A 24213-nucleotide genomic window follows, 5' to 3' on the forward strand; every position below is an offset into this window, starting at 1 on the left:
AAAAAAAGAAAATAGAAAATGGGGTGATTGGGAAATAAATGGGAAAGAACTTTACGATACAGAAAGAGTTAGGTAGGATCGGAAAATGTAGCCACAGCAACGGTCCCAACTAAACCTATTCTTTACGAATGGTTTTTGATGGGTTCTCTTTTGGGCGAGGCAATCAGCTAAAATCGGCCAATCGTGTACTCTTTTTTGAAAGACAATTTGCTTCTTTATACATTCCTCACAACCAATTTCTATTCTACGGTGTTTTTTTTGTGATCCTTGGTACATGAGAGTGTTTTTGTCTTATCTATAAATTTTGTAATAATTTTTGTAGGGAATTATTCTTTGAATTTTTTGTTAATCCGCTAATCGAGATTAAGAAAAGAGGGTTAAGTACTAACAAAACTACTTTGACCTCGCTGTAAAAGTCCCAAGTCGGCAAACTCATGGTGGAGAGTTAACTCATTAGCAATCATACCACATCTTTAAATCATCAGTAGCTTAAGAGTATCCGTACATTAGGGAAATTAATGTAGATATTGGCAGAATTCCTTCAAAGCGTTTTGAGACTTTGAGCTACTAGTATTTAGAACTTGATTTATGGTTTATTGTTATGTTATGTCTGTTCTTGGTGACCTTATGTTAAGCAATCAACGGCATTAATATCTTATTATTTGTTAAGTTGCTATCCAATTGACATATTCCCCTAATCTCTATTTATTTATGTTAGGCCTTAAAATAGTCCAGCAAAAAACTATTATGTAAGACCCCCCCCCCCCCGGCCCCCATTAATTATTTTTGCCTTAATATGGATCGACCAGACTTAAGGTAAGCTTATGCTTGTACTTACAGACAAATATATATTAACGTAGATTATACATGGCATTAAAAACTTTAGCAGTTGGTTTACCATGTGGAAAAGTTACCACTTCTATAAAAGTGCATCAGTTTTATCTCAACTGCATGATTATGTAGATAAAGCATTAATTACAAACATTCTCTTGATGAACATCAACATTTTTGTCATTTGAACAGGACATAATTGAATTTTGATGGTTTTGAATAATTATGCACAAAAGAATTGCGAACATTGAAATACAATTAGTAAATTTTACGTTTCAACACACATAGTGATAACATGTAAATTTTTCTGTGATATTTGAATAAATTTGACTTTAACTATAGACTGATATTTCAAAATATCAAAGTAGAATATTAGCATCAATGCTTGTGAACTTTTTGATGCAATCTCTAATGTATTAAAAATAGAAAAATATTCAGTGTAAAAAAACTAGGCGGGTGCCAAATGCGGATAATAAACTGCTGACCTTCCAACAGTTCTCGATGTCATTACCTATTCTATACATTTAATATTTAGTTTTCTGTATATGTGTATAAGAATAGGAAGATGTGGTATAACTGCGTATGAGACAACAATCCACCTGAGACCAAATGACATATTAGTTAACAACTAAGGATCCATACGGCCTTCAACAATGAACAAAACCCATACTGCCCGAAATGACAAATGTAAAATAATTTAAACGAGAAAACTAACTGTCTGATTAGTGTACAAAACAATGAACGAAAAACAAATATGATATAAAGCAACAAACGACAACCACAGGCTCCTGACTTGGGACAGGCACATACAGAATGTGGTGCGGGCGCCCAACCCTCCCCTAACATGTGACAGTGGTGTAATAGCAAACTATAAAAATCAGTTGAAAAGGGCTTAACTCATCAGATCATCGGTACAAAGCAGAAAAACAAGTAACTAAAAACACAGACCGGACGTGGCATGGTATTTACACAACCCCACAACAGAAAAGACACTAAGTACAGATTTGTGAGTACTAGCAGTTACTGACAGCTAGTTCAAAGCCAATAAAAACTAATAAAAAAGCATGCATCTAAGACTAAAATATCAATCAGTACACATCCTACATCCAATGGATTAAGTGTAAAGACGTCATTAACAGTCAAAGAAAAACATGACTTTGTGCAATGCCAAATTACAGGTATCGACAGATTGTAGAACTGTAAATGTGCATGTGTATATAACAATAATATTTAGCTTGGTTTAATTTTTCTGATCACAAAATCAATATTTTTACCATTAAAAACAAAACATTATGCAAAGATCTAAAAACAGTGTTGAGTTGATACCTTTTAGAATAAATTTATTTAAAGGATCGATAATTTTAACTGGATCGTATCTAAATTTCCAGGCTAGGTTAACAACATCTTTGTAAAAATTAGGATGTGCTATCCTGATTGAAATAAGTTTTCAACAGATACAGCCAAGCCTCCAAACCAAATTATTGTATCCATGGAAAAATTTAGTAAAGGTTTTAAGTAATTAGTGTATGATGACCGGGTTTGTTATCCGTTTATAATTTGCTTTTACGTTATGCTTTCATGTGTATGCCTTATTTTTTTCTTCATTTTTCAGTCGTTTTACTTGTCTGTTCTTTAATTCACAGCTTCTAATAAGCCCCTTGGTAATCCTAAAACATCAAATTGCTTCAAATCTAGGTTTTAAATACATATAAATTGTACCTTCAACAAAATTGATGTTTGAAAATTTTTTATGAAATATAAGGTTACATTAATAGATAAATTAATGGAAAATAATGCTGATGTTATGAAATTAAATACACGTACAAAATCTATAAAATGACCTTATCTATTTTAATTTCTAGAAAAAGTGTAGATTTATTAGTAATTAATAAAATAAAGGGACATTTGGCGCCAAGAATTACTTCGAAAATGACATCCATCCAATTGCCTGTGTGAGTGTCTACATTAGGGATGTGAAATGTACATGGATACTATTAAGATTTATGTATAATTAGCATGTCATCTGCCATTAAATGCAAGCCATCTTCAGTATGATAAAACACAAAGTCAATACTTGTCAGAAATAATATAACTTACATGTTTTTATGTGAAATCTTTTGTTGCATTGTACTTTAAGAAATTTAAAATCAATCTTATAATCAATTCTCATGGAAATTGTTACATTACACATTCATGCAAGTCGTGATTAAAGTGATTTTTTTATGTAAGGTTTCTTTCTAGGAATTTTCGTAGGTAACCTCTTGATGTCTTTAGGAAAGAACCATTCATCTTTAGTATGGCAAGTTTTTTTTAAATTTTTTTATTCTAAATTTCTTAAAAAATATAATTTATTACAGCAAGGATATATATGACTTAAATTTCTAAAATGTACGTAGGAAGGGAAAATAGTCTGTTTCCATTTAAAATTACGGAAAAAAATAAATAGGACTTCGAGTTTCAAAATTTATTTCTTGTTCCTGTTTTTAATTGAAGGGAAAAAAATGTTTTTGAATAAAGTCAAATAAAATGTTTGTCTCGAGAGAGAAGCCAATGCCCCTACAAGAGATGTAATAGAGAGAAGCCAATGCCCCTACAAGAGATGAAATAGAGAGAAGCCAATGCCCCTACAAGAGATGAAATAGAGAGAAGCCAATGCACCTACAAGAGATGAAATAGAGAGAAGGCAATGCCCCTACAAGAGATGAAATAAAGAGAAGCCAATGCCCCTACAAGAGATGAAATAGAGAGAAGCCAATGCCCCTACAAGAGATGAAATAGAGAGAAGCCAATGCCCCTACAAGAGATGAAATAGAGAGAAGCCAATACCCCTACAAGAGATGAAATAGAGAGAAGCCAATGCCCCTACAAGAGATGAAATAGAGAGAAGCCAATGCACCTACAAGAGATGAAATAGAAAGAAGCCGATGCCCCTACAAGAGATGAAATAGAGAGAAGCCAATACCCCTACAAGAGATGAAATAGAGAGAAGCCAATGCCCCTACAAGAGATGAAATAGAGAGAAGCCAATACCCCTACAAGAGATGAAATAGAGAGAAGCCAATGCACCTACAAGAGATGAAATAGAGAGAAGCCAATGCACCTACAAGAGATGAAATAGAGAGAAGCCAATGCACCTACAAGAGATGAAATAGAGAGAAGCCAATGCCCCTACAAGAGATGAAATAGAGAGAAGCCAATGCCCCTACAAGAGATGAAATAGAGAGAAGCCAATGCCCCTACAAGAGATGAAATAGAGAGAAGCCAATGTCCCTACAAGAGATGAAATAGAGAGAAGCCAATGCCCCTACAAGAGATGAAATAGAGAGAAGCCAATACCCCTACAAGAGATGAAATAGAGAGAAGCCAATGCACCTACAAGAGATGAAATAGAGAGAAGCCAATGCACCTACAAGAGATGAAATAGAGAGAAGCCAATGCACCTACAAGAGATGAAATAGAGAGAAACCAATGCACCTACAAGAGATGAAATTCATCATTTATCACACCTGATGTTAAAAAAAAAACATTGACACATGATCCCTCTTAGTTTCATTTCAATGGAAATTCAATTGAGGATAACACATATGAATTTCTATTTGAAATTTGTAAATTGTCATTTTTATATAATCTTATATGTTAGTAAACAAGAGTGTCACATAGTCTTCTGTGACATGATTTATTTAAAAAATCGAAGTTGAAATAAGATTTTTGCATATTGGTAACATTTAAAATATAAAAATTTTAAGTGTTTTGGGAATTTATTTTGCTCTATAAATATTCGAGTTACTTGTTACAATCGCCACCCTAGCATCCTGACCTACTCTTAGCGCCAGTCCAGTGAGCCAGAAGCGACATATCCGTATATAATTTTCACTTCTGCTAGATTTCCTGTATTTGAGAGTATCATGATGCTGATGGGAGTTTTTAACGACCTTGACTGGCTATACAGCCCTCGCACGGTCGAAGAGTATTATTGCGTGAACCCCTGATTGCGTGAACCCCTGAGGGTTCACGCATATTAATTAGTTAGAAATGTAGTCTATGGAGGAATATTCGGAAGCTAAATTATTCTTCATTCGGAACACTTATTCATCTTATCTGTATTAGCCTCTTGCAATTAAGAGCACCTCCAAACGGGGGTATCTGAGATATTTAAAACGTCGCAATAAAGAAATTGTCACAAATCGTTTATTCTCTTATCTGATATATGATAATAAGCTTAATGTATCTATAGATCACTTTCAAACATGTATGTTAAAGCTATATTTATGCATCGTAAGTGTTTACTTGAGCAAAGTTGACAGTTGCAACGTTTGATAAACAAGTGAAAGTTAAATGGTCAAGATTTAACGACCTATGGTATCGAACATCAGTGCCAGATATTAATGGTGTTGTGGTTTCTACATAATGAGTTCTAGTAGGCTTTGGGATTTGTTGATTTGTAACGATAAATTTTTGCAATCATTTTGACAAATCAGATAAACAAAAATGTCCGTTTCAAAAACTGAAAATAAAACAAATAAAATAAAGACTGTTTGTTAATATTCCCAGGAAATAATCATATTCTTAATAATAAAAAAAATATATTATATACTTTTTTAAATAAGGAAATAGATTTAATAATTGCATGTAAATCTTTCATGAGGTCTTTAAAAAATATGTTATGCAAAAAGAAAAAAATACAAATACACAAAACAATTAACTCTAGATTTTTACACTGAATAAGCATACAATGGATTCTGTAAACATGGAAAGTTAGAAAAAGAGTGTATTTGATCTTACGTTCGGGTATTTGTTTAAGCAATGATATATCAATGTAAGAATTAAGATAAAAAATACATAATATACTGAGACCAACATTCTTTTAATGAATATATCTGAATTTATGAAATTGTGTTTTAAAATTAAAAATTATTATGAAATGCGGTTCCTTCAACCAACGTACGTAATAAATCTCAAGACTTTAAACCGTTTTTGCTAACTAAATAAATGTTTGTTGCCTATAATTCAGAATTTTATCAGTGTTTCGGAATTTTTTGCTTAAAATTGTTTAAGCATGGGTCCCTTTTCAAAAGTCTCCCAACTACTACCTCGCAAGGTATTCTTGTTGGCATGCGTTTATATGCTTTTTTGACCTCGTGTGACTCAATTTTATTAATGAAATCTTTTGTATCTCGAATGTAAAAGTTAAGCCTCTTCAATAACGGTTTTATAATTAGATCAAGAAATCTCTCAATGCATCTCGTGGGAGAGTTACACTTATTGATAATTGGTCGGTAAGGAACATTTATGTCTCCTACTATCTGACCAGTTCGCAATGCCTCATTAATTATGTCTAGATTTATTTTATGAATTTTTGAAAGAAGTTACATGTGTCCATGTTTTGAATCATTATCATTCTTTAAGAAAGTATACGTCTGGGAATCCATTTCTTTTTATGCCCCCTACGTAGCGGTGGGGGCATTATATATACGCTTTACCCTTAACTGAGTTGGTTTCCGTTCTCTAACTTAAGTTTGACTCAAACAAATGTTATGAAACTTATACACAATGCTGATTACCACAAAATACAGATCAAGTTCGAAATTGGTGGCGTCACTTTAACCGTTCTAGAGTTATGCCCCTTTTCAAATGAAAATTGCTGAATTTTTCATTTCTGTTCTCTAACTTTAGTTTTCCTCAACCAAATGGTATGATACTTATACACAATGCTTATTACCACAAAACACAAATCAAGTTAGAATTTGTGTAACGTTTACTGTTCTAGAGTTATGCCCCTTTACAAACATAAAAGTTTCCGTTCTCTTACTCAAGTTTGCCTCAACCATATATTATGAAACTTATACACAATACCTATTACCACAAAAGTCAGATCAACTACAAATTTGGGTAGTGTCACTTTTACCGTTCTTCAGTTATGTCCCTTTAAAACTTTATATGATATGCAAGCAGGGGCATCATGTGTGTCCAATGGACACATTCCCTTTTTATTTTCATCTCACTTTATAATTAACACCACTCTCATATTGTCATGATTTACAATAATTTAAAAAGAAAATATCATCCTCCACACACATGGAAGCACTGAGATATAATTTTTAATTTAGTTGAATTAATAAATAGCATAAAAAAATTCTAAGGTTCACGTATTGTCTTTTTTTTTTAAAAGCAACTTGTCTTGCCAGTTATATATGATGTCAGACGCTGACATTGATTTTTTCCGGATTTAGAGATTTTTTTTTCGCCCAGTTATATGTGGTACTGACATGATTTGTTGACTAACATTCAATCAAAAATCATTTTTTTCCCCGAAATTCAAATTGTCTTAGTGAACAGTAGAATTAGGGTCTGGTTTTTATGAGTGTTGAATGTCCCCTGTGTATGTTCAGCCTTTTTAATTATCTATTCTTTCCTATTTTTATGGAAAGCTTTGAATACCAAAATTTGCATAGTGCTAAGGAGAGTAATGTGCATTTATCTTAACTATTAAGAAAAATCTAACATTTTTTGGGGGTATTTTTATTCGTTGTTTGATCATCTATAACATTTAAAGACTTTTCCAGTAAAAATAACAATACCAACTTATAAGTTAAACAATATACAATAACTGAAGGTAATCGGTTAAAAGTTGTTGTTAATTTTTTTATCATATGTACCAACTTTTAAATAAAACTTTTATGGACTTGTATGCATATATCAACGATCAATGTCAAGTTGTCACCAGCTATTATAGAAACAACAATCAGGATGTAAAATCAAATATTATACAAAGAACATATGCCTTGAAAACATCATATTTTATCGTGAAACATTAAAGCTTTACAGTGTTATTGAATTTAAATAAAGAATTCGATTCGCCCTTACATATCAAAGCATTTATCCGTTTCAATACTTGCAAAAATTAATAAAATTATAGTGAACACATGGAGATCATTAATGATGAATTCCGTCTATAAATGCCATTGTTTTGACACTTAAAAATTTGGCGGAAGCAAATGGTGTATGCTGAAACTCGCCAAAGCAGTGTAAATAGGTACAAAAATCTATGAAATGTTCAACAAAAGCAAAAAGTAAGCATTTCACAAGTTACAATAATCATATCCAATATGTTTGATGAACTTTCAAAGCCAACTGAGTACAAAAGTCAAATACATTACGCTTGATTCCAATCGTTATCTTTCCGTCAAAGTGTTTGGTTTTAGGTGACGTTATTTGACGTCATTTGTGCGTTTGTTGGGCATACAATCCACGTCAGCATGTTGAGCTAAGGGATGAATATTCTAATGGGGATAACTTCCTTATGACTGCTTCGATAACTGTTTTTAAATGATCAAATTAACATATTTCTTAAGGCAGGGTTGGATTATGTACATAAGAATAAAGATGGGTGATTGAAAAATGTCAAGCAGTCACAATTACTTTATCAGTTCAAAGATGCAGGGATCCAGTTAGCCCACAAGATGACGTGAGAAATCAGCGTATAGTAAAAGAGTATTTCTGGTAATGGAAATGATATGGATCAAACATTGGAATTGATTTATCCCAATTTTTTGGCTTATGTGTTCGTTTATGGCTTATTTCATTCTTTCAAGACTGTTGTCATTACTGTTTTTGAAAAAGAGAAAACGTAGTAGCCTGAAATCAAGCATGGCTTAAAGGCGCTTTGTCCTAATGTAATGAACAAAGTATAATGAAAAGAAGACTGTTTACCTATTTCTGGTTGATTTAGTTAGTTATGGACATTGCGTCCTTCAGTGAGGAGTAATGAACAATAAAAATAGATTATTAGTGTGATGGTGTTTGCTCAGGTCTAATAAAAATTCGTACTTTATTTGTTTAGAAGGGAACATCAAGACATTTAAGTAAAACCTCTGCTCAATGTGTGACTTTAAATGTTTTCACTAAAAATAGATGAATTCCTTCAGGTTAAAGTATGACAAAACATATAAAATCCTCTTAGTAGGACTATTTAACTATGAGCAATAATTACTGAAAATACCGTATAACGATAATAATTAAAACGACCGCAATGGTTGATAGGTGTATAAAATGGTCACCTGGACTTCTCAGGTTTGGAAACAAAATCCAATTAACATGGCGTCCGTTATGCTGTACAGAAATACACAACCACGTCTGGCCAGATCCGATGCCTTATGTACATGTATACATGTAGGTACATGTAGAAAGTCACGTTTTCAACACGCTAAAAAAACTTTGCGACAGCCCTTCGAGGTGTTCATACATAACTTGTCTCAATAAAAGTATTCGGTCCCTCTCAACATATTCTCTTTTTGCATTGGCAGTAAATCAATCAATTTTATTGAAAAGAATTTAAACAAATAACATTGTAAAAATAACAGCGCTAACATAGTTATTCCAATCCTTTCACATACCGTTGTTGTTATTGTCACCATACATAATTATTTTTACTTTTGCCTTGCGTAAAAATTCTTGATCCAGAATCCAAAAACGTTTCCGCAATACTTCTTTTAAAAATTAAATGATTTTACATATGGTTATTTTGTGTGGAGAATGCTATTGGATTCGGAATGAAAACTCTACCATGATTGTCGTACTATCGATAATTACAGGTATGCTTTTATCAGAATGATATTATAACTGAAATTATAACTGAACTATTTGACCTTGTATATCATGGGAAATTATTGTACATTTTGTAAAGCTATTTTTCTTGTTCAGGGTTAGAAATTGATACAAAACCGAAAATGACGAACACCATAAGGTCAACGCAAATTAAACAGTCAAATATTGAAACGCATTCACAGAGACCTATTATAGACCACAGACTGTCATATTTTTTACTTGGCACCCTTTTGGAATTCATGCGATTTCCTCAGTTACTGTTTGTTACCTTTTTCTGCCTCTTCCTAATCGATTCACAAGATTTTAAAATCGGTTAACTACTGTCGCCCTTATTGGAACATGCATGTTCTAGGGAAAAGTATGCTGCGGCCGAAAATAAGAATCCGACTCAAGACCTCAAACGTACATGAAGAGTTGTCTCATTGGCACTCATACCACATCTTCTTATATCTATGACAGTCGACTAAATGACATCATGCGAAGGAAACAAATGTCAGAAAAGTCCAGCAAGGAAATTGGTATTATTTCAAATCTAGTATAAAAGCTGGGTGACAAAAAAACTGAAACGGCGTCAGGTGAAAAAAGCACCGTTACAAAATTTTGTGTCAAGCTTTGAAAACTGCTGCATTTATTTGTATTCATATGGAAAATGCTACCGGAAAGCCTCAAGCATGCCAATAAATCATATTCTGAAAGAGTTGCTGCTTATAATCGAGTTGAAGCGGACATTATTCTGACAATCTCGAGGAGATGTTAGAAGAAACAAAACAACTGCTGTTGTCTGATAGTAAACAGATACAGATAACACTGTATACTTTAAAGTCGATTTAATTTTAATGAAGCATTATAATAAGAGTAAATCATGAAGGCAACTTTAATTATGATGTCGTCCAAAAACGTTATGATGTGCGATGGTCAGCAGTCTGGCCCTTTAAAATAAGTATTGGAAAACTATCAAAATATTGATTTGAAGACTTCATATTTGACAGGAATAGTTATAAATAATAGATATGAAGTGTCTTTGAATTTATAAGCGAATTGATTTGACAAGCTGTGCCCATGGATCTTTTGATTGACAGTCGTATAACTAATTATGTTCAAAACACGACTAAGTCACGTTTGATCTAAAAGTTAAGTTTGGTGGTGTGCGATTTTTTGAAACTTATTCTACGATGTAAGAAAGTTAACTCTCTCTTTTAACGGCGAAAGTATTGCAATACTGAGGGTTTGCGACTCAGGGACCACAATTTATGCTTTAAATCCTATTTGAATCATTTAGAAAATCATAAAAGAAGCACAATTTGCTAGATTCAATGAGAAATGCGATTTTATATGTGGAAACTGAGATTCACATGCAAACTTAAGAACATCAAATCTCTTATATTTCCAAACCCTTTGAAACATTTCCACACAAATTGATATTTTGCTTACATGGAAAGAATTAAACCAATGTTCCAAATTGTAAAATTGAACTCATCCCTTCGAAAATTTGACAGACGCATGCATCTGTATCACAAATGACGTGGATGTGTTCCACTTGTCGTAGTAACAATCCCGACCTCCTATCCTTGGTTATGACATCAGTAAATGAGACGTATCACCGATTTCTTAACCTGCAATGATTAAAACGACGGATGTCACTACTTGACAAGGAACTGCTTACACTTCCCAATTACCTGAGTTCACCCCCGGTATTTGGGTAAGATTCATGTTGATCGATCTTTTAATAAGTGTTTTGTGGTCTTGTTTGTCGTTTTGTCGTTTTCCTTTTTTAGTCATACACATGGTGGTTTCTGTTTTTTTTAACTTATAGTGTTTGATTCCCCATTTATTATCTTTTATTTATTTTTTTAATCTGGTTGATATGAATAAGAAAAAAGGGTAAATGTCAATGAGACATCTAAGTTTGCATAACTATGGATTTGTTCGGCTAAAGCCCCTGTGTACATTTTAGTTGATAGACGGTAACTATGGATTTGTTCGGCTAAAGCCCCTGTGTACATTTTAGTTGATAGACGGTTGTACTATAGATAGATTTGTTTGGCTAAAGCCCCTGTATATTTTAGTAAATAGACGGTTGTACTGTAGGTAGATTTGTTTGGCTGAAGCCCCTGTGTACATTTTAGTTGATAGACGGGTGTACCGAAGGTAGATTTGTTCGGATAAAGCCCCTGTGTACATTTTAGTTAATAGACGGTTGTATTATAGGTAGATTTGTTCGGCTAAAGCCCCTGTGTACATTTTGATTAATAGACGGTGGTACTATAGGTAGGTTTGTTCGGCTAAACCACCTGTGTACATTTTAGTTGATAGACGGTTGTACTGTAGGTAGATTTCTTCGGCTTAAGCCACTGTGTACATTTTAGGTGATAGACGGTTGTACTATAGGTAGATTTGTTTGGCTAAAGCCCCTGTGTACATTTTAGTTAATAGACGGTTGTACTGTAGGTAGATTTGTTCGGCTAAAGCACCTGTGTACATTTTAGTTGATAGACGGTTGTACCGAAGGTAGATTTGTTCGGCTAAAGCCCCTGTGTACATTTTAGTTGATAGACGGTTGTACCGAAGGTAGATTTATTTGAGGCATACACAATCTGGGATAAAATAATAAAACATGATGCAAATTCTAAAGCTCCTATTTACAACTTTCTTTTTTGTCTTTCAGCTAAACTCGACGGAGTAAAAACTTACATGTCACTAAGACGGGTACCAATGAGACTACAGGATCGAGTCATCAAATGGTTCGATTACTTGTGGTATTGTAATAAATCGACTGATGAAGAAAGAACGCTCAGTTTACTTCCGGATAAGCTCAAAGCGGAAATAGCAATTCATGTTCATTTGGATACATTAAAAAGAGTAGAGATCTTCCAAAATACTGAATCAGGATTTTTATGTGAATTAGTGTTGCGTCTTAAACCAGTATTATTTTCTCCCGGGGATTATATATGCAGGAAAGGTAAGGTTTTTTTTTATTTTAAATATCATGTATTCAAAGTATTATATACCACAAATCAAGCAGTTGTAGATCTCTACTAAAATCTGCATTTCATTGACAAAGAGCGTTGTGTAAAGGAACGTCTGTTTAAAAAAAAGGCGGTTATCTCTGGCCGAACATCGGTGGAAAATCAAAACTGCATATCATTCAGGTGGTTTTCCGACCCAGTTTTGAGTATAAAAAGAACCAGTATAAATACAAAACAAAATGTAACATGGCACTAAATGGCTTTCAGACAACTATCACCATGGAATTACATATCAAAAGAACGGTATGTACCGAAAGTTAGAGGAAAAGTTAATGTGTTGTACGTTTCTTTTAAATTGTTCAACCTATTATGTCCGATATTATGTTCCTATTTTGAATAAAGTATGCACAGAATAACTGTCCAACACTAAAGAAGATAAATGATCATCAGATTGCTTCAAATTTACAAATGCATTATATTGTAGACATCTAACAAGTTGAAAAATGTGAACACCATGGAAAGTGACCATGGAATATCACCATAAAGGAAAGGAAAATAAACGATATGAAAGGAGAAGTCGTTCCATTGTCGTAATTTTTGGTAGACAATCTATTGAATTCTAAATATCAAGGTCCGAAAAGGACTAAAATCCCAATAAACGTTCGATGTTTTATGAGCCAGTTCACATGGATCTATTGAATATATTTAGAAAAAAAAATATACGGGTAATTAACTGTTCATTACTATGCTTATGACGTATGCTTATGAAAAAAAATCAGAAGTAAAGAGGTAAAAGGCATGCTTTAGATATCAAAATATTAGGATTAAGATTGGTTCGCTCTAGTTATAAATTTAATTTAGCGTATTGATTCAAAAATAATTTGATGTAGCTAGCAGGTCTTTTATACACTCTAATCTTTTATAATTCACAACTTCTCTGAGCTCGTGGAGATTTATAGCTTGACGTATGGTATAGTCTCTTATAATTCGAAACTTCTCTAAGTATACGGGGGAAACTTACGACTGAACATACGGTGTCGTCTATTATTACATGTTACTGTTCACATGTTGACATGTAGGCGTGTTTTTTCTGTTGTTAGGCGGTTTTCTCATATACGTACACACCATAACTCCTTAAAATCATAATATATAAGTGTATAAATGATGATAAGAAACACAAACAAACACCACAGAGTACACCAGACCACACACCAACACCCCGAGTCGATCCTTATTTTAGGAAAATTTGGATTCTTTTGAGAGAATAACTATATGTGAGCTATATTTATTTTTCCACCTTTAATATGTGGATAGTTTCATGGTTTCAAACGAAATGTGCGGTTATCCACAACCATTTTGATTAAATGGTGTTGCAATTTTAATATCTACATTGAATTATTAATGAATCATTGGGTTAAATCGGTTGTTTCATTGATTTACTTATTCTGATGAAAATACATAAAAATAAATGCAAATATTTATCGTGCATTCTAAAGTCAAACATAAACATTTAATGAATGGCTATTATTTATTTTGAATTTATTGAACCATAAAATTAATTTTTGACTCTTCACATTTTACATAATCCGCTTCCATTCATTATAAATAAATTTCTATCCAAAATAAGGCTCAAAGACTTTTTTATATTATTTATATTAACAATAACAACGTATGTACACACATGTTGGCGTATGAATACACAACGTCAGAGTGGGCGTGTCGCCATAAAAATTGACAACATTGAAAATAAAGGTAATTCTTTTAACCAATCAGAAGACAGTAAATACACCAAATTTATTTATATTGGTATAAATAACAGGAGAATCGGACCTACGTAAATGAGACAGATACCCAAAAATACGCCCAAAACAAATGGCAAAGAATTTTAAAGCAGAACAACAAAAGAACTATAAACTAGCGATTAGTTATTTGTTCCAAATGATGCCAGAAGCATATTTAATTAGTGTATATTTTTACTTTTATTACCATTTATCACAACAAATATACACACAATTTTATCGAAAAACTAATTTATTACATAAGAAAAGTTGAATTTGATAAAATTATTCGGCAGCTTCGCAAAGAAGATAGACAATATAAATGTAAACGGAGGTAACTGGCCCTCAACGGACAAAGGATTGAAGCTGACTCAAAACGTCCAAGGAACTGTTAAAAACAATTCAAAAACAGTTTCTACAGCTATTAAAATAAGCTTTGTTTCAATTTGAGTTCCTTAACTGTCTTTAGAGCATTCGTCAAAACATAAATATTTTGCAATTGGACATGTTTAATGGATGCAAGAATGCCTAAAGTTTCTTGTGTAATTTGGTTACCCAATAGACAGCGGGAATATTTTTTATGTAGCTGCGATTCAACATTCGTTCGCTGTTATCTACGATGTTTTGGGAAAAGGAAGTATGTATGAACGATTTGTACTGTTATCTACGATGTCTTGGATAGAGGAAGTATGAATGTTATCTACGATGTTTTGGGTAGAGGAAGTACGTATGTTATCTACGATGTTTTGGATAGAGGAAGTATGTATGTTATCTACGATGTCTTGGATAGAGGAAGTATGTATGTTATCTATACGATGTCTTGGATAGAGGATGTATGTATGTTATCTACGATGTCTTGGATAGAGGAAGTATGTATGTTATCTACTATGTCTTGGATAGAGGAAGTATGTATGTTATCTACGATGTTTTGGATAGAGGAAGTATGTATGTTATCTACGATGTCTTGGATAGAGGAAGTATGTATGTTATCTACGATGTCTTGGATAGAGGAAGTATGTATGTTATCTACGATGTTTTGGATAGAGGAAGTATGTATGTTATCTACGATGTTTTGGGTAGAGGAAGTATGTATGTTATCTACGATGTTTTGGGTAGAGGAAGTATGTATGTTATCTACGATGTCTTGGATAGAGGAAGTATGTATGTTATCTACGATGTCTTGGGTAGAGGAAGTATGTATGTTATCTACGATGTTTTGGGTAGAGGAAGTATGTATGTTATCTACGATGTTTTGGGTAGAGGAAGTATGTATGTTATCTACGATGTATTGGTAGAGAAAGTATGTATGAAGGATTTGTGATCTCAGTTCCAATTTCATCAAGTGAAGTTGACCTTAGACGGGTTCGACTGTTTTATTGAGGCTTTTTTTGTTTTGATGCTCTTTAAACGTTTCATGTATTTGACTCTCCAAACTTTTTGACTTTAACGCACAAGATTAAAATTGATTCCGGACACGTGTCGTGCGCACTGAAATCGATAGCATACGTCTGATTACCACTGGATATATACCTCTGCCAGTGGACTTATGGTCCCCTAAAGTACCAGTCGTCCACACTGAAATCGGCAGCATACGTCTGATTACCACTGGATATATACCTCTGCCGGTGGACTTATGGTCCCCTAAAGTACCAGTCGTCCACACAGAAATCGGCAGCATACGTCTGATTACCACTGGACATATACCTCTGCCGGTGGACTTATTGTCCCCTAAAGTACCAGTCGTCCACACTGAAATCGGCAGCATACGTCTGATTACCACTGGATATATACCTCTGCCGGGGGACTTATGGTCCTCTAAAATACCAGTCGTCCACACTGAAATCGGCAGCATACGTCTGATTACCACTGGATATATACCTCTGCCGGTGGACTTATGGTCCCCTAAAGTACCAGTCGTCCACACTGAAATCGGCAGCATACGTCTGATTACCACTGGATATATACCTCTACCGGGGGACTTATGGTCCTCTAAAGTACTAGTCGTCCACACTGAAATCGGCAGCATACGTCTGATTACCACTGGATATATACCTCTACCGGGGGGACTTATGGTCCTCTAAAGTACTAGTCGTCCACACTGAAATCGGCAGCATACGTCTGATTACCACTGGATATATACCTCTGCCGGGGGACTTATGGTCCCCTAAAGTACCAGTCGTCCACACTGAAATCGGCAGCATACGTCTGATTACCACTGGATATATACCTCTGCCGGTGGACTTATGATCCTATAAAGTACCAGTCGTCCACACTGAAATCGGCAGCATACGTCTGATTACCACTGGATATATACCTCTGCCGGGGGACTTATGGTCCTCTAAAGTACCAGTCGTCCACACTGAAATCGGCAGCATACGTCTGATTACCACTGGATATATACCTCTGCCGGTGGACTTATGGTCCCCTAAAGTACCAGTCGTCCACACTGAAATCGGCAGCATACGTCTGATTACCACTGGATATATACCTCTACCGGGGGACTTATGGTCCTCTAAAGTACCAGTCGTCCACACTGAAATCGGCAGCATACGTCTGATTACCACTGGATATATACCTCTGCCGGTGGACTTATGATCCTATAAAGTACCAGTCGTCCACACTGAAATCGGCAGCATACGTCTGATTACCACTGGATATATACCTCTGCCGGTGGACTTATGATCCTATAAAGTACCAGTCGTCCACACTGAAATCGGCAGCATACGTCTGATTACCACTGGATATATACCTCTGCCGGGGGACTTATGGTCCTCTAAAGTACCAGTCGTCCACACTGAAATCGGCAGCATACGTCTGATTACCACTGGATATATACCTCTGCCGGTGGACTTATGGTCCCCTAAAGTACCAGTCGTCCACACTGAAATCGGCAGCATACGTCTGATTACCACTGGATATATACCTCTACCGGGGGACTTATGGTCCTCTAAAGTACCAGTCGTCCACACTGAAATCGGCAGCATACGTCTGATTACCACTGGATATATACCTCTGCCGGGGGACTTATGGTCCCCTAAAGTACCAGTCGTCCACACTGAAATCGGCAGCATACGTCTGATTACCACTGGATATATACCTCTACCGGGGGACTTATGGTCCTCTAAAGTACTAGTCGTCCACACTGAAATCGGCAGCATACGTCTGATTACCACTGGATATATACCTCTGCCGGGGGACTTATGGTCCCCTAAAGTACCAGTCGTCCACACTGAAATCGGCAGCATACGTCTGATTACCACTGGATATATACCTCTGCCGGTGGACTTATGATCCTATAAAGTACCAGTCGTCCACACTGAAATCGGCAGCATACGTCTGATTACCACTGGATATATACCTCTGCCGGGGGACTTATGGTCCTCTAAAGTACCAGTCGTCCACACTGAAATCGGCAGCATACGTCTGATTACCACTGGATATATACCTCTGCCGGTGGACTTATGGTCCCCTAAAGTACCAGTCGTCCACACTGAAATCGGCAGCATACGTCTGATTACCACTGGATATATACATCTACCGGTGGACTTATATCCCCTAAAGTACCAGCCGTCCAGAAGCCAATGTTTTTGTATCTACATGAATAAAATGATATATTTTATTTGTAGATTTTCAGTTTATAAATAAGTATATAAATATATAAAACGACAGTTGGAACTCCCTCTGATGACGCGTCATATATTTGGCTTACAAACCTTTAGGTCGGGAGTATACCTGCTGATGGTTATTCCAGACCACATGTTGTACTCTAAGATGAACCAAGATTTGCAGTAAGAAGAGAATGAGTCGCTGACGACTTTTTGGGGCCCTTTATAGCTTGCTGTTCGGTGTGAGCCAAGGCTCCGTGTTGAAGACCGTACTTTGACCTATAATGGTTTACTTTTATAAATTTTACTTGGATGGAGAGTTGTCTCATTGTTACTCATACCACATCTTCTTATATCTATATAAAGTTTGGTTTAAGGTAATTTATTTTGAAGTTGTGGATGACGTCAACTTGAAACTTAGTAAATATGTTTGATATGATGTTAACCTTTTAAGATATATGCCAAATTGCGGTTCCCTTAACCTAGAAATCTGGATGTGCGAGCGGGGTATGGTGTCATGTTCTTGTTTCTAAATACTTTTCGATACACAAACAACAAAAAGAAGTTGCATGATTATCAGTTAACACGTCTATGTACGAAGCTGCAACAGGTTATATACATTAATCATATTGATATACAAGCCAGCCTAACTGTACAGATTAAAATAGAGGTTCTTAATGTATTCAATTTGAAATTGTGATCTTATAACCAGATGTCTGGTTTATTATCGATAGAATTTGATTATGAAATATATTAATTTATAGAAATCATTCATTTTGTTACTTAATAACAGTATCAAGTGATCGGCGAATTGGACGACAGCTGATAAAATCTAATGAATATATATGATATACTGAATGAACACAGGATTGCAACAACTAGTAACATTCATTGATGGCTATGTTATTTCACAACTAGTAACATTCCTTGATGGCTATGTTATTTCACAATTAGCAACATTCCTTGATGGCTATGTTATTTTAGTAACATTCTTGATGGCTATGTTATTTCACAACTAGTAACATTCCTTGCTGGCTATTATATTTAGTTTAAAGAATAAATCAGACTGTTTTGATAAATATTTAAAGACAGACTGTACTTCTACATATGAAGTTCCCAGAGCGTCTTTTGAAATAAGTTTCTACTATTTATCACTTCGACTGTACTTCCGCTCAATTCATTTTCTCTTCAGATCAATGCTTTAATGTAAGTGTTGTGGAAATGTGGTATTTGCTTAGGTAATTAACTGTTGCATTGTTCATTGTAATGATTTTGTTTTAAACTGTTTCCATAAAAAAAATTCTCAGAAGAAATTATCCGTGTAATACGATTTTAATATTTATTAATTAAAGCAAAATTATGTAATTAAGTTGGTGTTTAAGTAATTACAGACAATATAATACAAACTGTCCATGGGTAATAAAGAAGGTAATGGTAGATTATGGGGTCGTATTTCCCAAAAGGATTATGTGTAGAAATGTGGTTAAGATTTCCGTAAAATGTTGCCATTTTTATAATGAAGTTAATAGACGTATATAATTTCAAAAATGACGACGATAAATATGAACGAAAGGTTTTATTTGCTTAAACTGTATACTGTCACGAAATGCTTTCTGTCTACAATACTTGTTAATTGATTTGTCTGTATGTAATTTTACTGTAAAAATGCCGCAAACTAAGCAACTTTGAAATATATGAAAATGATCTTTTCTATGATCGGCGGTTCAAATTGGACTCGTAATTTCTTATTGAGAGATAACTCTTAAGATGTACTCATATCCACAAGAGAGATAACTCTTAAGATGTACTCACATCCACAAGAGAGATAACTCTTAAGATGTACTCATATCCACAAGAGAGATAACTCTTAAGATGTACTCATATCCACAATGATACAGATGTATATCATGTTCTGGGCAAATATTTGTGAAAAAACAGTCATGAGAAGAAATTTCCTTCTAGCGGCTCAGCAAATTTTATCTTCCCTCTACTGGTATTTTTTGCCAACTTGATATTTTTTGTTTGGTATCTCGATATTTATTATTATTCTCCTGTGAATTTGTCATATTTGATTAGATATATTTTTTAATTAGTGTTTTTATGTCACAACTTTGCCATTAGGCTACAGTAACAGTATTAAAGGATGGATAGGAGAATCTTTATCTCCCGGTCATAAGGGTGTTTTTCAAAAAATATTCACATTCTTTGTCCAGGGCTTGAATTGGGGTAAAATCATACTATCATATATTTTTTTTTCTCTGTCTATAAATTGTACTGATTAAAGACAACGACAACTGCAACACTTTATCTGCTTTGTGGTAAGGACTCTCTGAAAATATCAGACCAAAGGGCTCAAAAACAGCAAAAACGCTCTGTCCACATTTGAAAGTTTATTAAAATTTCATACAATGTACCAATCTTTTTGGCTCCTTTTTCAATGATTTGTTATAGAGCTACATCTGAACATCACAAAAAGTATTCAAATATTCAGATAGGTTCAAATAGATTTGCGCTAGTAACTTTTTAAGTGGCGTCCATGAAAAACGACCACTTCGCAACGACAACAAACAATTGGCAAAATTTCAATCATTCTTTTATTCAAATTGTAGCATTTCCTTTTACTTGCCACCAATACAACTTTATTTAGTAAAATTACGGTCATCCTTGGATGCTGATGATATAGTTCGTCTGCATTGAATCAATTGGCAAGTCCTATTGATAGCGTACTTTTTTACTTGTCCACTTTACAACGTCTTTTTTTTTAAGAAATGTTGACCTCAAATCATAAAAAAAAAACGTGGAGTTTATGACATAAAATGTATTATCTAAGACAATAATCATAAAAACATGTGTCTGAGAAACCGCGTGTAACAACAATGACTGCTAACATGTAAATACGTCCACTGCGCAACGGTCCACTACGCAACATTTCGTTTCGAAGTGGACACACTATTCGTTGGACACAGAGCGTTTCATAGGGGACATATATCGTGGACATTTGTGAATATTTGAAAAAAACGGTTTGCAATATTTTCTAGTAGTTAAAATTGCAAATCAAATAATTAAATCGTATTAAAATCATTTATTTTTAAATTCGAATTTTTTAGCATGGTAGACCCTTAAAAAATCGTTGCGAAGGAAACATCTTGGTACACCATGTTCACTTTTACAGAGTTGTTGTCAAACTTACCGCTCAGTTTAAGGTTGCATATTTTGTATTTAGATTATACTGATGTTAAAGAATTGACATTTACAATTAAATCACTTTTTTCAATTTTTTTTTTTTTCATTTCCCAGTTGTCAAAAATGGACATTTTTTTGAAAAACGCCCATATACAACATTTGGCATTATCACACATTCAAATAAAAATAAGGAGATGTGTATTATTGCCAATTATCTATTAAATATTAAAGGACATAGCAATATATCTTTTTTCATTGGACAAGTAGGTAATCTACATAAAAAATACAGATAATTACTGAGGTCATTCATATATGTCTATTCAATTGTCGTCTTTAATATGCATGAAATATGTGCCACTGGGAGTTAAGCAATGTAAAAATGACATATAACTATAAGGCTTATTCTCAACGCAGGATCTTTCTATCTATATCATCTTGAATATACATGAAATAGTTGCCACTATGAAGCAGTATTGAACTGACATATAATTACTAAGCCTTTTCAAATCTAAGGATCTATCTATCTGTATCGTCTTGAATATGCATGATGTATTTGCCACTGGACGCTAAACGATATGAACTTGACAAACTACTAAGCATGTTTAAATCTCTCTCCAACCATCCATCCATTTAGTCTATCTAGTCTTGAATATGCATGAAATAGTTGCGACTGGACGTTAATCAAAATAAATTAACATATTATTGGAGAGAGAAAGAAAGGGGGAAGGGAGTTAGAGAGAATAATTATATCAGCAAGGGTTTGATACGAGGTCGAGTTGCTCTTGGCATATAGCAATGTCAGATCATTTCAACTTGTTTCCATCGTTTCATGAGTTTAAGCGTTTTTACACTTTTTTCACATTTCCCATCCGATTGTGAAAAAATTGTTCTCCTCACTAGTGAAATAACTGTTCTCGGCAAATGATTAGTCGAAATTTAATTTTGACATCAAATTTTCTTGGTTTCTTCTGAATTTCCTATTGTGACGTCATGAAAAAAGGCGACCATCCCTGATGAAGTCACATATAAAGAACACAAATTTCTGCAAAACTTTGAAAAGGAAGGGTAAAAATTATTAGAAAAACAAATTCTACCACTATAACTCGCGTATTATGATATTTCTCCACTCTCTTCAGTTAAATTTTAATCATTTAAAAGATCGACAAGCCTCGCGCTTTAAATATCAAAATTTAACTGTCTCGAGTTGAAAAAATATCGTAACACACTTGATGCAGTGGTGGAATCTATATTTTCATCAAACCGACGTCTGGTATTTATACCCCTTTCCCAATGGAACACAAAGTACGGATTTTTGACGAATTGTCACATCAAAAGCAGGATATTATATGAATATCAAGCACACTAAACTGATTATGATGCCATCAGATTGGCATGATATCTAAATCAGTTCGAACTTAACTTGAAACAACCGATTTTTGAACATACCCCCATGAAGCATATGTATTTTCGGTCATATTACAAGGAGTAGGGGGGTATATCAAGGTTATATGACATCAATTATAGAAAACTCTTTGATATGCTTGATGAATAAAGTCCAGCGGCAAATAGTTAAATGTATATTCAGAACGAGAATACTTTTAGGTTATATCAAAATATCCTTCATTGTCCAGACTGAGTCAGATATATGAACGTGTTAGCTCATTAGGAAACAGTCAACAGTAAACAAAAATCTTCCTATCCGACACATTTTTCGGACATTTTAAAAGTCGTCAATTCTGTTTTTACTCCCAAATATACTGCGTTCTTTGCTGAAAAGCATCAAATACAAAGGTCTTTCTTTTGAATTGACGGGGATTTAACCCATGCTCTTAGAACACGCTAGGCAGCAACCATTTGATTTCCTGGGGAGGGGGGGGCTATGTATTTTTTTCAGAAACAAACTTTTTTTTTTTTACATTGAGCCAAAATAACTTGTATTTTTTTCCAGGGCCAATCAAAAACAAATAATTTTTTTCACCATCTATTGAAAACAATCTTTTTTTTGTCATCTCACACTACTGCATAGCATCTTTCACATAGACATCATGGCACTTGGTGTAGATTGGGGGAGGGATTGGTTTCTGCTGTTTTTAAGTCCATTTCCTGTCGTGTGATATTCCTGGAGCCCATCATACATGTACCAAGTGTTTTGTATTCTGATGGAGCTGGTGAAATGTCCACCATTTCCATATGTAATGGCTTGGATGGTTTATCTGAAAAAGTAAAGTTTTCCACACTTTGATATTTAATACAATGTGTACCTGGAGAAGAACTACTTTATTATATAAGCAAGTGGGATTTTTACTAAATAATTACACTTCATTCATTTGAGTTTATTTTTGTTGTAATTGAGTAATGTGTCAACTTGTATGAAGTACCTTGCAACAAAATCGTAATTTTACCTTGTACTCAGACATATGAAAAGCATTTGGTGATAAATGAGAGTAAAATGAATTGAGTTGTACAACAAAACATTTTGAGAATGTAAATAGACCATTTTGTATTTAACAATAGGCAATCTTTTTACCATTCTTTCATGAAAATAAAGTCAATCTTCCAATACACTTTGAAGTTATAGTAACTAGACTTCATTATTCTTTCCAAGACCCATGTGTTGCCTTGGGCTGATATTTTTTAGTCCCAGTTGGGTTCATCGGTCATTTATAATTTTGCCTTTGTGTCGCTGAATACTGAATAGTTTTAGTTGGACTTCAAACTAACTACATTCATGCAACTTCATATTGAGTATGGTCCTAGGTAGATGACTATTGGGTTGCTGATATAAAAATTATAGAAATTTTATGCTGATAGTGATATTATATACATATGTCCACCCCCTCAAGAATGTTTTTTGTCGTGCTGTCGTTTTATTTTTTTGGTTATGGTGTAGACTGTTTTTATTCAACTGATGGTATGTGATTGCTCCTTGGTATGTTCTACCCACGTCGTAATTCAGCAATGTTTTGTTCGTCTGTAATACACTATTTAAACGAATTAAATGAAATTTCCTGATTAATTTTTTCTAGTGCTTTTTTTACGCATTGCTCTTTCATCGATTGAAATAGAAAGGGAGAGATGAATACCCCTTAAAAAACAATAATACAAAAAATCTTTGAAAAAAATAAATATTGAACTAAAATCATTTTTCGCATAGGATGATTAATGGCTTTATGGTATGAAGGGAAATCATTACAATAATATTCATTTCAAAATACACATTAAATTGTATTCCAATTAATAGGAAGG

At 34.1% G+C, this 24213-nt stretch overlaps 1 protein-coding gene across 1 annotated transcript in view; it reads left to right on the forward strand.

The window, feature by feature from the left end:
- Window positions 1-24213, forward strand: part of LOC127737927 (cyclic nucleotide-gated channel rod photoreceptor subunit alpha-like) — a 150407-nt gene that overhangs the window by 79343 nt on the left and 46851 nt on the right. Inside the window, exon 2 of the mRNA XM_052248882.1 lies at window positions 12101-12394. Coding sequence (XP_052104842.1) covers window positions 12101-12394 — 294 coding nt within the window. The remainder of the gene's footprint in view (window positions 1-12100; window positions 12395-24213) is intronic.

This window comes from Mytilus californianus, unplaced genomic scaffold (assembly GCF_021869535.1).
Source record: "Mytilus californianus isolate M0D057914Y unplaced genomic scaffold, xbMytCali1.0.p SCAF_4, whole genome shotgun sequence".
Lineage (NCBI taxonomy): Eukaryota > Metazoa > Mollusca > Bivalvia > Mytilida > Mytilidae > Mytilus > Mytilus californianus.